This window comes from Camellia sinensis, chromosome 10, assembly GCF_055761805.1.
Source record: "Camellia sinensis isolate YWXY chromosome 10, ASM5576180v1, whole genome shotgun sequence".
In the NCBI taxonomy this organism is placed as follows: domain Eukaryota; kingdom Viridiplantae; phylum Streptophyta; class Magnoliopsida; order Ericales; family Theaceae; genus Camellia; species Camellia sinensis.
The window spans coordinates 20,901,579-20,918,960 of record NC_138970.1 but is presented as its reverse complement, the minus strand read 5'-3'; the positions used below and the strand labels follow the sequence as shown (position 1 = coordinate 20,918,960).

The 17,382-nt window shown below is 35.3% G+C and overlaps 2 protein-coding genes across 2 annotated transcripts; one reads left to right on the top strand and one right to left on the bottom strand.

Moving 5' to 3' along the window:
* Positions 1–7,556: 7,556 nt before the first annotated feature.
* On the bottom strand, positions 7,557–13,905 carry LOC114306687 (10 kDa chaperonin, mitochondrial). The gene is made up of 3 exons (XM_028251980.2): positions 13,643–13,905; positions 11,414–11,553; positions 7,557–7,843 (listed from the first exon to the last, which is right to left on the bottom strand). The coding sequence occupies exons 1-3, from the start codon at positions 13,745–13,747 to the stop codon at positions 7,795–7,797; spliced, it is 294 nt and encodes a 97-aa protein (XP_028107781.2). The 5' UTR covers positions 13,748–13,905; the 3' UTR covers positions 7,557–7,794.
* On the top strand, positions 8,458–10,610 carry LOC145801511 (glucan endo-1,3-beta-glucosidase-like). The gene is made up of 2 exons (XM_082893259.1): positions 8,458–8,705; positions 9,686–10,610. Exons 1-2 carry the CDS (start codon positions 8,458–8,460, stop codon positions 10,383–10,385), a joined length of 948 nt encoding a protein of 315 aa, XP_082749385.1. The 3' UTR covers positions 10,386–10,610.
* Positions 13,906–17,382: the final 3,477 nt, after the last annotated feature.

Below are 17,382 nucleotides of genomic sequence, written 5' to 3'. Positions count from 1 at the left end.
CATTATAAAAAACAGAGATGTTTTAGATAAAAATATTAAATAGGATATTGGGACTGGGGAGCATGCTTCTCTTTGGACTGACTGGTGGTGTGGTGAACAACCACTATGCAACATAACCCAAGGCAATCACACTGAGAACCTAACTAAAGTCAGTTCCATCCTTGATGATAATGGTAACTGGGACCTCACTTCGCTTCATAACATGTTACCACAACAGACCATTGACATCATCCTTAACATCCATAGACCCAGGTATGTTATATATAATGACACTCCTCATTGGAAAAGTTCCCACACTGGTAAATTCTCTACTTCAGCAGCCTATCGTGCTTTATCTAATTCTGAAACATATGGTATTAATTGGCAATGGATTTGGAAATTAAAAGTTCCTCATAAACTGAGAACTTTTCTCTGGCTTGTCATGCATAAAAGACTGTTAACTAATCGTATGTGACTCATAAGGAACTTATCAGACACAGACACATGCCCCAGATGCCATGCATCCAAAGAAGGCATGTGTAACAAGCCCGCGGGGGACCTCGCTACAGCTCGGACTCGATTTGTAGTCACGGTTCTAAGTCTGAACCAAAGAGTCCAAATCCGGCAAATCGTTTTGAGAAAAACAGATTTTTTTGAAAGAAGTGCCAAACATGGACTGCTTTGCCAGATACAAAGTCGCCACCTAAATGTTTTTTAATGGAAAATTTAGGAAACCCTGACTCGGTGCCAAAGGCCACGTGTCCGTCATCACCAAAGTTGCCTCGGCTCGGGAACTTGGGTACGATTGGGGAAGGTCACTTCGTGAGCACCCCCGCTCGCCCGATCAAAGATCGGCCTCTACTAACCATGATATCTATTTTTGAAAACATTGTGTGTTCTTATTCCGGTTATTAGCCTAGGTTACTATGTGATGCGCACAGCATAAAAGTATAGACTGGGTCGCCTGAATTGGAACAAAACATTTCATGTTTGTTTTTTTGAAAGATGGTTTGCTACTCGCAAGTAGGCTTAAAATGCAGATTTTGCCACCCTCGGGTGGGCTTAGAAAAGATGGTTTTGCCACTATCTAGTGGGCTTAAAACAAACATTTGATGAATTATTCCAATTCAAATAACCCAACCTTCACCCACAGGCACTCAGGCAGTTATATCACATAAGCATATAGCCTCATGGTAAGCATGCTATTCATGGCAGTTACTCACACGCATGCAAGGGTGCTAAAGCATAAAACTCACCGAGTACTCCAAGCCAAAACAGAAACTACATTAGAAATCATGCATGATCCTAAGTATACAGAAATGCCTAATGCAACACATGCAAAATGCAACTATAGCAGGCTCGGCTATTCTAAGATGGCATATGGAATGCTACAGCTAACATGTATTCAATTTGGAATTGAAAGTACAATGTAGTTAGTACGATGCGCCGAGCCCGATGCATGCAATACAGATGAATGATGCAAACATGCTGTCATACTGTATGCTAATTTAAACATGCCCTAATCTAACCATCATAAGCAGGTAAATAAAAGGGAGAAAGACGTGGGGTTGGAAGACATACAACACACTCACGCACACTTATTACAGTTGTGCCCTTGCGCAGAGGGTCCAAATAAATATACAGTCCCAAATAAAAGAATAGTACAGTCCAAATATTACAGTCCAAATATTATACAATTTCCTAATTAATTAATGAATTAACTAAGAAAGCGGTAAAACTGGCATGCAAGCCAGGGACTGCCTTGCTTCTGATGAATGCTGTATGTTTGGGCTGCCTTGCGCGGAAATCCACTGGGATGCCCCAATTAGCCTCTGTTTGGCAGTTATTCTTGGAAAGCGTGCCAGACTCTGAAAAGTTGCTGATTCTTCATTTTGCTGCAACAGAGAGCAGGAAAGGGGCATAGCAATGTATTTTCACAAATATATGCATGCCTCGATCCTCGTGTCACCAATCACGCATACCGAGGCATGATGGCCGAGGAGTCAAAATGCACAACTCAATATAGAATGAATGCACATGAAAACACAGCTAAAACCTAACTCCATCATGATAATCCGGAGTGTCGGTGACTGGGAATTGAGACACATTCCGTCACTCGGAGTACGAAATGTACCTCGTTTCCCGTGCCCGGGTTAATTCCTATTCCGAACACGATGCAATATGCATGACATGCATGAAATGCAACTAAGATACAATCCTAACATACACAATGCTATGGAATGACATGCCTCGAAATACGTGCACACGGGCACGCAAACCGAGAAAATGACAGAATGCGATCTAAGATACAACCTAGTATGCACTATGCTGTGAAAATGAGAGGCCTCGAAATGCGTGCACACGGGCACGCAAACCGAGGCAATGGCAGAATGCGATGCAAATGACATGGAAACATGATATGGGCTTATATCAACATGAGGGAGCCTCAGCCACACTCACATAGGATGCCGATGGATGAAAATGAAGTGCCTCGAAATGCGTACACACGGGCACGCAAACCGAGGCGATGGCATACGCAATGCAATGGCATGGGAATGGCATATAGAATGCAACATGGACTTATACCAACATGAGGGAGCCTCAGCCACACTCACATAGGATGCCGATGGATGAAAATGAAGTGCCTCGAAATGCGTGCACACGGGCACGCAAACCGAGGCAATGGCATACGCAATGCAATGGCATGGGAATGGCATATAGAATGCAACATGGACTTATACTAACATGAGAGAGCCTCAGCCACACTCACATAAGAGGCCGATGGATGAAAATGATGTGCCTCGAAATGCGTGCACACGGGCACGCAAACCGAGGCGATGGCATACGCAATGCAATGGCATGGGAATGGCATATAGAATGCAACATGGACTTATACTAACATGAGAGAGCCTCAGCCACACTCACATAAGAGGCCAATAGATGAAAATAAAGTGCCTCGAAATGCGTACACGCGGGCACGCAAACCGAGGCGATGGCATACGCAATGCAATGGCATGGGAATGGCATATAGAATGAAACATGGACTTATACTAACATGAGAGAGCCTCAACCACACTCACATAAGAGGCCGATAGATGAAAATAAAGTGCCTCGAAATGCGTGCACGCGGGCACGCAAACCGAGGCAATGGTATACGCAATGCAATGGCATGGAAATGACATATAGAATGCAACATGGACTTATACTAACATGAGAGAGCCTCAGCCACCCTCACATAAGAGGCCGATGGATGAAAATGAAATGCCTCGAAATGCGTGCACACGGGCACGCAAACCGAGGCAATGCATACGCAATACAAATGACATGGAAATGACATATAAGCATGCTAATGAATTTTCAGCAATGAAAAGTGGGGGAAAACAGCCCCGAAATGAGGCGAAAACACACCCGATGCACGGAATGGTCCCGAAACATGAATTTTGGCACCCGAAATGGCCTATAGCTATACCAAACATGCACAATTGGTACATGGAATGTAAATACAGAAGAAAGGCAGTCCCAAAATGAGCACTTTTCCAGTTTAAAGCATGGCCAAACAGTGGACAAAAACAGGGCAAAACAAGCATGCAAAAATGGGGATTAAAAGGGAGATAAAGAAGCAACTCACAGCTGTTGTCCCCAAACAGGTTCGGGCCCTTCAACAACATTGAAGAGGGGCCAAAAATAAGCATATTTCCAGAACTGTAAAAACCCTAAAAACAATCATAGACAAGGCTAAGTTCTTATGCAAGAAAAAGGGCCAAAAGGTGGCCAAAGAGGCAAGTGGTATATGCAATGCCCAAACTGAAAAATTCCCTTCTACAATATTGAAGAGGGACAAAAAATAAGCATATTTCCAGAACTGTAAAAACCCAAAAACAGTATACAAACATGCTATAAATGCAATGCAAAATGAGGCTCAAAAGTGGCTACAACACAAAGTATGCAAAATATTCCACAAACAGCCAAAGACCCTTAATGAAACATGTTAAGAAGGTCAAAATAAGGCCATCTCTAGGCCTGTAAATTGTCCAAAAATGGAAGCATAGTGGGCTGCCAAAGCATGCAAGAAAATGGCATTCAAGGAGGGTATTGAAGCAAGTGCAAGAAGGAGGGCTCAAACAGGGTTGAGCCCTTAATGAAACAAGAAAATGAGCTCAAAACAAGGCCACTTTCAGTTTTGGTCGGAGCTCAAATATTCAAGAAAGAGAGGCTAAGAAATGATGCAAAAATGAGCTAGAAAAGAGGGAAAATGGACTCACCTTCGAAGACCAACACTCTTGTTGCTTCTTGGACCAGATTTGGTGACTCTAAGCTGCTGGAATCCCCTCCATTGCTGCTGGAATGGAGTGGTGATGGTAGAGCTTGAAGATGATGAAGAAATGGAGCCCAAAACTTGAAGGAAATGGGGTGATATGTATCTATCTCCTCCAAGCAACTCTTGTCACCCATTTTCTTGAGTTGGGAGGCCAGAAAAATCCCAGAGAGAGAGAGAGGAGTCTAGCCCAAAGTCTAGCCAAAATGAAGCCCCTTGTTCCCCCAAAAAATATCCCCCGGATACAGATATTTTCTGGGGGAAAGGGCTACACAACTGTAAAGTGGAAGGAGAGAGGAACATGGCCGGCCACCTATTGGGCTTGGAAGTGGCCGGCCGGCCACCCCCCCTAGCCGGCCGGCTAGGGGTCAAAAGGGTCAACTTGAAATAGTGGCCGGCCACCACATAATGGTGTCCTCCCATGCCTCCTCATCATAACCCTGTGGTTCGAATTTGGAAATTCTAAAACAGGAGAGAGAACAAGCCAATTTTAGGAGGGGTTCAAAAGGGTCAAAAGGAAATAGTGGCCGGCCATATGATATTAGGATCCTCCCATGTGTGTACATCACAAATATGTGGTTTGGGGTTGAAGAAAGTGCCCCCAAGGTGTTCAACATTGGCTCGGAAGGAGGGGTTCAAAAGGGTCAAGAAAGATTAGTGGCCGGCCATGAACTTTTAGGGTCCTCCCATGTGTGTACATCACAAATATGTGGTTTGGGTTTGAAGAAAATGGCTCCAAGGTGTTCAACATTGGCCCGGAAGTGCGAAAAATGGGTGTCGGAGGGCGAAAATGGAACATAACTGGTTGCCAAGATAATTGCTGGCCTCCCACCCTTCTACGGCCTTCCTGGTGATAAAACAGAGGTACCTGCCAAAAATGAACAAAAATCGATGCAAAACGAATGCTCGGGGGCCAAAACACGCAGTTCGGGGCCCCGAAAATGGGCTGCCAAGCACCGAAAGTGGCGTTCGGCCACGAAGTGGGTTTCTCAGACCCCAGTGTCCCTCAAAAGGGAGAAAATAAGACATATGCCAAAAATCAGAGCAAATGGAGATGGTTAAGCGGTCCCGAACCGAGGCACACAGCCTGACAGCTCCGAAAACCGGGAACCGGACTTCGAAATGGGCAAAATGGCCTACGGCCACCAAATGTAGCCCACGGCCACTGAGAGATGGTTTGCGGGACCTCTCCCTCCCCTCAGGAAAAGAAACAAAGAAAACCGAGCCTGGTTCGCAAACTGAGGCAAAGCACAAAAGAGGGTTCGGAAGTCCGGAGGCAGGGCTCACGGCCGCAACTCTGAAACTTCTGAACGAGCACATTATGCAACATCACCAAGCGCTCAATCAGTGACGTCTGAGTCTTAAGGTCGGTGAAAAATGGGGTGTCTACAGCATGCAACACCTCTTCAGAAGCTATCCTAAAGCTCAGACAGTCTGGCTGATATTGAAGAATTTTACTTGGTGGCAACACAGCAATAATGCTCCCTTTCAAGATTGGATAAAAAACAACATCCATAGCAAGGACCGAGCCAACAATGCTAACTGGCCTACAATTTTCTTGACAGCTTTATGGGTTATCTGGAAAAAAAGAAACAAAGAGGTGTTTGATAATATCACACAACATCATCACCTTAGTGTTAACTCCATACTACACATGGCTATGGAAACTCAGGAAGCTTTTCAAGCTATCCTCCACCCAAACTTTAAAGATCCTAAACTAATGCTCTGGTCTTGTCCTATGGCAGGTCAGCTTAAGTTCAACACAGATGGATGTTCCAAGGGTGATCCTGGACAATCTGGATTTGGTGGGTTGCTCAGAGATGAAGTAGGTACTTGGGTTTGGGGGTACTATGGCTATCTAGGCAACTGTACAAGCCTAGAAGCTGAGTTATGGGGCATATACAAAGGTCTCACCATAATCATGCAGAAAGGAATGGTCAACACCCACATCGAAACTGATTCCCAGCTGGCTATGGAACTCATTTGGGACGGAGCTGCTGCGAACTCACCATATCGGGCACTCATTGAAGATGCCAACTTCATCCTCAGAAGATGCCAATGCACTATTGCCACAATACCCAGGGAAGCCAACCACACTGCAAATGCTTTGGCTAATCTAGGTGTAACTCAACAGGAGCACTTCCTCTTCCTAGAAGACCCACCCGCTTCTATTTCTTTTTGCTAGTTAATGACATGATCCATGTTGGATCAAGAAGGGATTCCAATATCTCACGACTTTAGTTCCGTAACATGTTATTTATCTTCAGTTGAATAAAAAAAAAAAAAATTAACTTTTATTTATCATAAATTCAATCATATAAGACTCAAATTTTTTCACAAAAGTAAATTTGGCACGCTTTTAAAAGTAAACTTTGAATTTATTCAATTTATTTTTTTATGAATATTTTTTCAAAATAAAACTTCAAGTTAAAAAAATTATATTTTAAATTTGACGAAAAAAGGCTGCCTTAAATAATCAAATTAAAAAAAATAAACTAAATTCTATATTAAAAAATAAATTATAAAAAAATAAGCTTAAATTTATTTATTTTTTTATAGAAAAATTTAGAAAATTTAAATTAACACAAAATAGGAAATCTAATAATTCTACACTATTCCAAATAAAATACTGATTTCAAAATGCTAAAAATAAAAATATAAAAATTCCTAATATATTGTCCCAGATCCCTATGGGGGTTGACTTTTTAACTTTTTGATTTTTTTGACTATTTTAACCTGGACTAAAAAGCTTAGTTTGGGAAGGACTTTTTGATTTTTTTAATTTTTTTGTGACAGAAAAGTGTAATGATTATAGGTTGGATGCGATATTTTATTTTTTGTGGCTAAAATAACCTATTTTATCTTTTGTGGCTAAAATAGCCAAAAAAAACCCAATCTAGCTCAATACACAACTAAAATCAAGTGCATTCAGGTTTTATTTTCTTGAATTGTTTATTGAAAAATAGAAATAGGATTAGCTCAGTTGATCGGAATTCTTACTCACTGTTGGAAAATTGACTAAAAGTTAAAAATCAATTTTTAACCTATTTTTGGTTGAAAAATGCTAAGGATCCTAAATATTTTACCAAATATCTCCTATGAATGTAAAACCTACATCATGTGAGTTTTATGTAGATTCCACATTGATAAATCATTTGATAAAACATTTGGGGTATCTAGTTTTACTCTTTTGAGTTATATCATCTCTTTATTATTTTTACACATTTAAAAAAAAAAAAACAAAAAAAAAAAACCTAAAAAGTTAACTTTTAACCAACTCTCCAAAATAACTACGGTTAAAACACCAAAAGTTTGAGTATTGCAACATGCAAGATTTCTCCACACCACAATAAAGGGGTCTCTAAATTTCTTCGCATATCTTGCCATTTCAATTCAGAGCACAATTGTGAATTGTCTTGACTCTACTAACTAAAATATAGCTCAGACCAATTACAATGTTTGATGAAGTATGGCTTAACATGATGGGAAGTAAAAATACATCAGTCATGCAGTGTTCCCAAAATGTCATCTTCCCGATAGAGATGATACCTGAAACAAGTTCAAGAATTACATGTGTTAGCACCAAAAGAGTGGTTAGCATAACGAAAAAAACATATATCACTAAAACCTGTTGTAAATTGCAATGAACCATTAGAAGTAGCAAGTTTTGCAATTGTTGGGTGCTTGTGATTTTCCAGAATAAGTTATACTTTAAAATTTTATTATCCCTAAAAACTCAATGTGAGTTTTTCTTTTTTAACTTTGTTCACAACTACTGACAAATCCATCCAACAAGAAACTAAATAGAAAAAAGACAGATGAAGAAAAAGACAAATAGAAGAAGCAAATTGATAGAAAGATAGAAGGAAGATGACAAGACCACAGAAGAATATGATCTAGGATCGAAGTGGTAAGCAAGAGAAGCTCGGTGGGGGAGGAAACTTATGTGAGACTTTAGCATGATTGAAAAAAAATCAGTGAAGAAAATGGTGTGAAGAAGATATTCAATAGGAAAAAAAAAAAGAAGGATTGAAGAAGATATGGAAAAGATATCAATAGAGATGATGAGGCTCATACCGGAATGAGAAGAGAAGACTCCAAAGTTAAAAACTTATATATAATTGGATTGAAAATTTATTTTAGAAATTGCTCAACTGTGTTACATGGACTCGGCACTTTGGGACGAAGTACCCGTGTCGACTCGACACGACACGACACGACACGACACGACACGGGTACGGGTACGGAATACGGACGGGATACGGCATGGAAGAAGTGGATACGGCCTGGAAGAAGTAGGTATGGCATATGGAAGTAAGAAGAAAGATGGCATACCTGGGATTAGGGCTACGAAAACTGCGATTAGGGCTTCGATCCTGCGATTAGGGCTTCGATCTTCTTCTTTCGAACTGTCTTCTTTTCTCTCTCACTCTCACGCTCGATTGTTCTCTTCTTCTATCTCTTCTCTCGCTCTCGATCATCTTCATCTCTCTCTTCTCTATTTCGATCAACTTCGTCTCTCCCTTCTCTATGTTTTCTTCTCTCTTTTCTTCTCTCCCTTCTCTCTATTCTTCTCTTGACCGTCTTCTCTTCTTTCTTCTTTTTAATTGGTGCCTATTATATAAATAATGTATAATATAATAATATATATAATATAATAATATATATAATATAATTTACCATAAATAATACATAATATAAATTATATCATAAATAATATATTGAGAACAACTCCTTTTCTTCCATCTTGAAAGTTGTCACCAACCAAAAAATTAATAAATTTTCACCTTTTCACCTATCAATCAAAAGTCAAAAAAGCTACCATCTACCTATTAATTATATAATAATAAATTTAATTAAATAATATACAATAAAAAATTAATAAAATCTATAAAATACATTATCTATTTTATATTTATTTTAACATAATTTGTTATTCCTTATTTATTATATTTTTGTTATTTATAATATATATGTCAATTAAAAGTAAAAAAAAAAATTATATAGATAAATTAAAAAAATTATCAATAAAAGTAATACATAAGATAAAAATAATAAATATACTTAAAAAATAACTATTTAACTTATGGGGAAATTATCAGAAAGTCCTATTTACCAATTTATTACTCCATCTGATCCCACATTTATTCTCTTGGATTGGCAAGTCCTGTTTGGTATGTTTTATGGACAACCAGGTCCCATTTTAAATTTATGTGATGTGTGTATGGACGGGTTTAACCCTCTTTTGTTTTTTCTTTACAGGTGTATATTGGGATTGAATGCAGATTTTGTGGGATACGTTTCCTCATCCACGTTTGGTAATTCGGATCCATGTTTTTGGGTTATGGAGTCACACAACACTGCGTGGACCAACAAATTTGGGATATGAAGTCACCCAAATTCTTGTATTACTACCCTTGTTTTTGCAAGGGCTGCTGCACCTATCGAAATTTGCTATGGCCGACTGGCCAACAACATCCCTCCGCCCTCCACCGCCGTCAACCTCCTCAAATCAAATGGAATCACCACCGTCCGCCTCTTCAACGCCGATCCCGATACACTCACATCATTCTCCGGCAGCGACATCTCCCTCATGATCGGAGTCCCCAACAAACTCCTTCCTTCCCTCACCACCACCACCATAGACCCCTCTCTCCAATGGCTCCAATCCAACATCTTCTCCCACATCTCCCCCACCCAAATCAAGTACATTGCCGTAGGCAACGAAATCCTCCTCAAAGACCCATTTTACACGCCCTATTTAGTCCCTGCAATGAACAATCTATACATAGGTCTTCAAACTTTGGGTTTATCAGACACAATCAAGCTCTCAACATCTCACGCAGCTTCGATTTTGATGAATTCATACCCTCCCTCGGCCTCATCTTTCGATCCAAATCACCAATCAATAATGGGTCCATTGCTGCAATTTTTGAAGGATAATGGGTCGCCATTGATGGTCAATGTGTACCCATTTTTCAGCTTCACAAACAACCCACAATTCGTATCGCTAGACTGTGTTCACGTGATGGTCAATGGTAAGGTTCACGTCGAAACGTCAATGGTAAGGTTCACGTCGAAACGTCATTGATGGTCAATGTGTACCCATTTTTCAGCTTCACAAACAACCCACAATTCGTATCGCTAGACCGTGTTCACATGATGGTCAATGGTAAGGTTCACATCGAAACGTCAATGGTAAGGTTCGCCATTGATGGTCAATGGTAAGGTTCACGTCGAAACGTCACAAATGGCAATTGGAAAACAAAGGGTCAAACTGTGGGAAAGCCGAAACGTGACACAATTACTCGTGTCAAACTGCTCGTGTCAAACTATGTCAAATTACTTAGTTTACAAAAAAAAAAAATGTGTCAAATTACTTCTGTTCACGTCACAACCCACGTCTCATGTTGTGAGTGTTACACACTTAATTAAAAAAAGTATTAGTGTGCTTTTTCGATCAGCATGACACACAAACATCCATTCACCTTCTCCCATACAAACCCACACCAAATGTCAATCAATAATACTAGCAATGGCAAAACTGTCAACAAACAAATTAAGGGACCACCCAGTCACTAAGAAAACATTCAGGACCTTATGGATTACAAGTCCATAAAATGAGATTTACCGGTCAATTCCCCTTAACTTATCTTTATAATATATAATATATTTTAAAAATTAAATATTTAACGTATCCCCGTACCCATATCCTCGTTTGGATCCATATCCACGTATCCTCAATTTTTAATTTTGAAGTACCCGACCCCAAGATACGTACCCACACCCAATACCCGCACCCGAGTCTGTGTAACATAGCTGCTCAATACATTCCACTACTAGGACTAATACTCCAAAGTTAAAAACTGAATAAGACATTAGTTTAGGATTATCAGTGCCTCTCAATATGATTCCCAAAAATTTAATGAACTCAACACTATAGGTAGGCAGCGGTTGGTCAACTAGTGAAATTACTACCTTTTTATCTTTTAGTTTTATTCTATGCAGATTCCAGAGTGGTTGCATTAACATCATCATAAGCTTGGAAAGACAAACACCAGTGAATTCAGGAATTACAAGCACGAGATAATAGCCCAAAAACAATGAACATGCACTTACTCTTTTTCACCGAGCTTTACTTCAGTTTCACCATATTCAGGTAAGAGAACTGTCTCTCCTTCCTTCACGCTAACAGGAATCAGCTTTCCATCCCTATCATGAATGCCAGGACCCACAGCAACAACTTTTCCAGAGTTCAACTAACCCATCAAACACAGAAAAGTAAGAAAACTGAAAAGGAAACTTGGCAGATTAAATCCAAGCAAATGTACTCCAAAAGAAACAGGAACACGTTCTAAAATCAAGGAAAGCAATTAGAAAAAAAAAAAAAAAAAAAAAAAGTCTATAATAAGGAAAATTTATAATGATTGCGCTTGATTTGTTAGCTGATAGAAGAGTTAAAGAGATCATTAAAAACCTGACGCTGAGAAGCTTTAGTATTATCACCCAAACAGAAAAAATAGTCCACTCATCCAAGCCTAACAAAATAACTTGGCTTAGCTTTAATTAACTTGTTCATCTACATTTACTTTCCCAGAAACACAAAAAGTTGGTGGTTGAAAATTAAAATTAATAATCATTTCATCCATAAATGGTGATCAATCCATCATTCTGCTGATTAATATTATAATGATAAAAACAAAAATGTATACTATATGATGAAGTGCAAATTAGTTGGACGCTATCGGAAATTGGGTGATGAATATAGATAAGTTATTATCATTTCACCCACTTATTGTATCTACCTATTATTGCATTTTTTATAATAGATGTGTATTGTAGAAGAGCCAAGGGGGCACCATAGGCTAGGTTTAATTGATCTTTGGAGGAATCTCCAAGAAGGGTCATCATATGACTGGTGGAGTAGATCCTAAAGAGATAACACTTCCTCATGAATTTATCTTGAATCGGGTCGGCTACATGATTTTTATTTTTATTTTTATTTTTTGACATTCCACTCTGTCAAAGGCTATATGCTTAGTTAAATTAAACAAATTCATGCCTCATTTTACTACCACATCGCATGTTAGTTTAGGTCTTTCTCTCCCCATCCTATATTACATGTCCTTTTAAATTTTACTATCACATTTCATTTCAATTTAGTGTTTCCCACCCCCTAACATATCCTTACAGTCATATAGTTGTAATTTTAAATTTTGCATTCAATTTTGTTGGTAATCATGTAAGGTTGGCCGTGTCTCTTGGGAGAGATGTGGGTGGTGGCTCACATGCCACTTTCTGTCACTCGCGCGCAAAGCTTCCCAATGCTATGTGAGTGGGGTATTTGGTTTGGGTTATACTACCTAAATGGATGAGGTGACAAATAGTGGGAATCCCATAACTTCCCATTCTCTCGTAACTCAACTACCTCATGTTATTCACAGATGTTCCCACAAGGTAGTTACTCTCTTACCACCCCCACGTCTTTTAGGAGAGACGTGGCCACCAATACATCAATTACATAAGCATTCATCCACTTGAGCCAACCTATTTTGATTATACGGAACACGTCAATACATCAATTACATAAGCATTCATCCACTTGAGCCAACCTATTTTGATTATACAAAACACATCCTACCCCTCCAACGTAATAATCTAACTTACGTAACAAAAATGGTCATCTCCTATTTTTCAATCTCCACTTCTCCATTATGTCTACTTTTGTTGTTACTAAAATAACATTCTATATATTCAGCTTTACTGTTCCTCTTTGGTTTTCTAATTGAATATTGATTCTCCCTTAGTTTCATCCGCATCCACTAGAACAATATCAATCATCTGTGAATAACAAAAACCATGGGAAATCATTCTGAATGGGTTCAGTTGATTCATCAATAAGACCATAAAACTAAACATTTCTCTCAACGCTGAACCACAGAAATTCAGGTGTCTTGTAGGAATTCTAATTTTATTATTTCTGGTAATTTTACTGACATGAAGAACAAAAAGCATGATACTCAAATTTTGTTTTCTTTCATTTTTCTTTGCTTTCAGCAGCCAAACAGTAGTTTTGGGCTAACAACTAACAACAGGATATTAGAGAATGCCAAGAATGAGAAGAACAAATATCACAATAAAAACCTAACTTCAAATCAAAAAAATTCAACTAACTCAAACCCAGACCTAATATCTAATATAGGTCATTTTCATCAAATAAGCATGAAATTGTACAGATTTAAACAATACCCAGAAACGGAAAACAATCATTTCAAACAAAAAAATATGATCAAAATCTAGAATTGGCCAGAGAATGAGGGCAATTGTTGGGCAATGAATGAATATCACCTTGGAGGTCTTCTCTGGGAGTAAGATTCCAGCATTGGTCTTGGATGGAGGAATGATTTTCTCCACCAAAACCCGATTCAGAGAAGGAATCAAACGTTTCGCCATTGGACTCAACAACAACAACAACAAGAAGCTAGGAGAGAAGTGAGAGACCGTCTTGCGGTGAGAGACAGAGCAGCCTCTATTGCGGTTTTGGATATCCTCGGGTAGGGTTTAAAGAGCGTTTTACACAAATGCCCTTGCTCTTACATTGTTTGGAAATCTAGATACTTAGAAAAATCTAATTATTTATTCTTCCCGTCTTAAAATAATAATTTCTTATTTTTTGATAAGATAATTATTACATTTTTAAAATATTAATTTTTTAAAATTATCATTAAGTAATACAATTATTACACTTTAAGTAATGTTAATAAATTTAAAAGAAAGACAAAACAAAAAAATTTATGTTATTTTAATTCTTAATTTTTGAAAAAAAATGACTAATATTTTGAAATAATAAAAAAATAAAATAAGGAATTAATATTTTAGGATAGATGGAGTATTATTTATTTATTTATTTTAAGTTAAGAGAGAGAAGATAAATTTTGTTTTTTCTCCTTCTTACTTGGTAGAAGTGGGGAGAAAAAAAATAATTTATAATTTCTTTTTTATTTTATTTGTATATGGTAAATAAATAAAAAATTTATAATACTAAAATAAATTTTTATATTTTTATCATTGTAATACTTATATAGAAAATTTTAATATTACACAAATTTGTAATTTTATATTTTTTGGGGAAACAAATGAGTGTTAGTTTTGAAAAATAAATTACAAGTTCATGGTAAATTTTTTAGGAAATTTTTTTTTAAGACCCCTAATATTAATATTTTAAAGGATAAATGATATGCAATATTTTCATAGTGATTGGGGTCTCTCAATATTTTTCTAGAGAAATTTTGATCGAGAAAAATTTTAAATACAAAGAAATTTTTGGTTTGTGTTTGAGAGATGTGTTTTAGAGATAAAAAGTACGAAAACATGTTTGGTTTGGTTTTTTTTAAAAGATGTTTTGGAAAATTATTTTGAGGTAGAGTTTTGGAAAAAGTGATTGATTTGATGTGTGTGAGAGAGAGATTTGTTTGGAAAACTTGTTTGGTTTACAAGTTTTGGGAAATTTTTTTGGGAAAATTTGTTTGGTTTGGTTATTTTTGAAAACTTATTTGTAGAGAAAATTTCCCAAATTTTTTTCAGAAAATCAAACCAAACGAGCCCTTTATTTTTCTTTCTATTTTGAAATTTTTCTGATTTGTTCAATTTCTCTAATTTTCTTTGTATTTTAAAATTTCTCTAGTTTGAATTTTCTCTTATTTGCTCATAAATTTCTATGTGATTTGCTCACAATTTTCTCTATATCTCAATTAATTTTCTCTGTGTTTTGATCAAATCAGATGAAATTGTGTCTTTTCAAAGACAAATTTTTAGAGAAATTTTAGACAGCCTTTAACAAACGCATACACAAAAATAGATTGAAGATTGAAAATACTCTTATTCAAATTTATGCGTACTCTTACTTAAATTTACGTTTGAATTTGAGTTTGTCCACTAGAATAGGCCATAGCAAAGCAAATATAGCTTTTAACAAAATTTGAGTCAACTTTCAAGTTCTCACACTTTTCGAGTGTGTGTTTTCCAAGACAACCTTTCAATTGATTTTAAATTAGCATGTCACTCGTGCTATGCACAGGATAAAATAATATATTATTTATTAAAAATATGATAATTATATTTAATTTTTATATTTTTTTCTCGTAAATAAAATTTTATATATAAATTTAAGAGTTTTATTTCAAATGTTCCTTTAGTATAATATTTACTCATAAACATAGATTAAGATTGTTGTATTGACAATTAACAATTAAAATTATGCTTTGTTATAAAAAAAAAAATAACATACTTCTAATGCTTCACTATTTTAGAATAAAAATATATGAATTTTAAAAAATTGTTATATTGATTTTTGAAAGGAAAATAATTAAAAAAATTTTAAAAACTTAATGAATAAGAAAGAATCATCGTAACATATAATTTAAAATATCAAAAAAAATTAAAAATGAATAAAGATTTTAAAAAGATGTGATTACAATTAAAACTAAGGTCATATTTATTAATACGTATAATTTTATTTGGATATTATTTATATTTTAACATGCTTATTGAAAACAAAAATAAATAAAAATAAAAATATTAATAATTTTGAGTTTTAAAATATGATTTTGTAGACTTGCTATATTAACTTTTGGAAGGAATATATTGGATTTTTTTTACAAAAATTGAATATTAGTCATTGAACAAATCTTATAAGATTTATAAAATAAAATTTATAATAGGAAGAAATTAATGATATTGCAACATATGCATTTTAACAATTTTAAATTTTGAAAAAAAAAAAAATATTAGGACTTTGAATTTCAATTATTGTACAACATTTTTATTTATATAATAATATAAATAAGGATAAGTAATTGATAGATTAAAATTAATTATAAATATAGCTATATTTAAAAAGATATGGTTTTGTATAGCTATATTTTAAATTCTAAAATTTATTTTTTAACTTCCTATATAAAAATATTCAAAATTTTAAATTACATATGATTTTTTTTTTCTAAAAACATATGAACTCACAATAGAGTAGAGAGAGAAGTACCATAAAGGAATAGATGAGCTACACATATTAAAGATAAATAATTAAACAATTGACTAACACCTTTAATAGTTTTGAAAAAATTCATTAAAATTAAAATTTTCTAATTATAACTTTGAAAAATTATTATATGCTTTTGAAATAATGCTCTGCACCAACTGTCAATTAACACATATCATGATATTAAAAAAATATTGAAAGTAAAATTTTTTAAAAAAATGTAATGATATACAAATATAAAATCAGTACAAGAAACTTATTAATAAAGATTTTGTTTGGATTTTTGTCTATCATTTTATAGTGAGTGACATATTTTTTTATAATACAAATGACCATATCACGCCATTTTAGTATAAAAATTATGGGAAAACAATATTAATCAACAAAAAATAGTTATAAACAAAAAAAAAAATAGATAATAGTTAGTAGAGAGAAGGGAGAAATGACACAAAATACGAAATACAAAAACAAAAAAAAATGGTCATAGATAAAAAAAAGAAAAACAAATGGTGTACCTAAAAGATAAAAGAGTCTGTTTAAAGAATAGAACAGATTAAACATAAACTAACCTCCAATTTGTCTCATAAAAATAAAGTTAAAAAATAATAAGTTTTATTGTTCCATGAATATAATATTTATAGGGTGAGCAAGACATGAATGACTTGGAAAAAGTATATGTATGATGGCTAAGATTTTTTGATAGAAGAAAAAATTTGTTAGAGAGAAAGTGCATAAGAATAATTTTTTTCATCTTTTCTTTCCTAAATTATAAATCATGGAATCATTATAAAAAAATAATAAATTATGAGATTTTTCTAAAAAATTATATATAGTATAAATATGCTTAAATTTATTTGGGAATAAAATTGTATTTAATTGTGGAATAGAGAGAGAATCTAGATATAAGGTTTAATTTTTATTTTATGTTAGGCTTAATTTTAGGTTTATAAGTTGTGAAATATTTTAATAGTATACATTTTATGGGAGGTGAGAGAGTTTTCTTTTTATGGGATTTATTTTATGAGCGAGAAGATTGTATGAGATTTATATT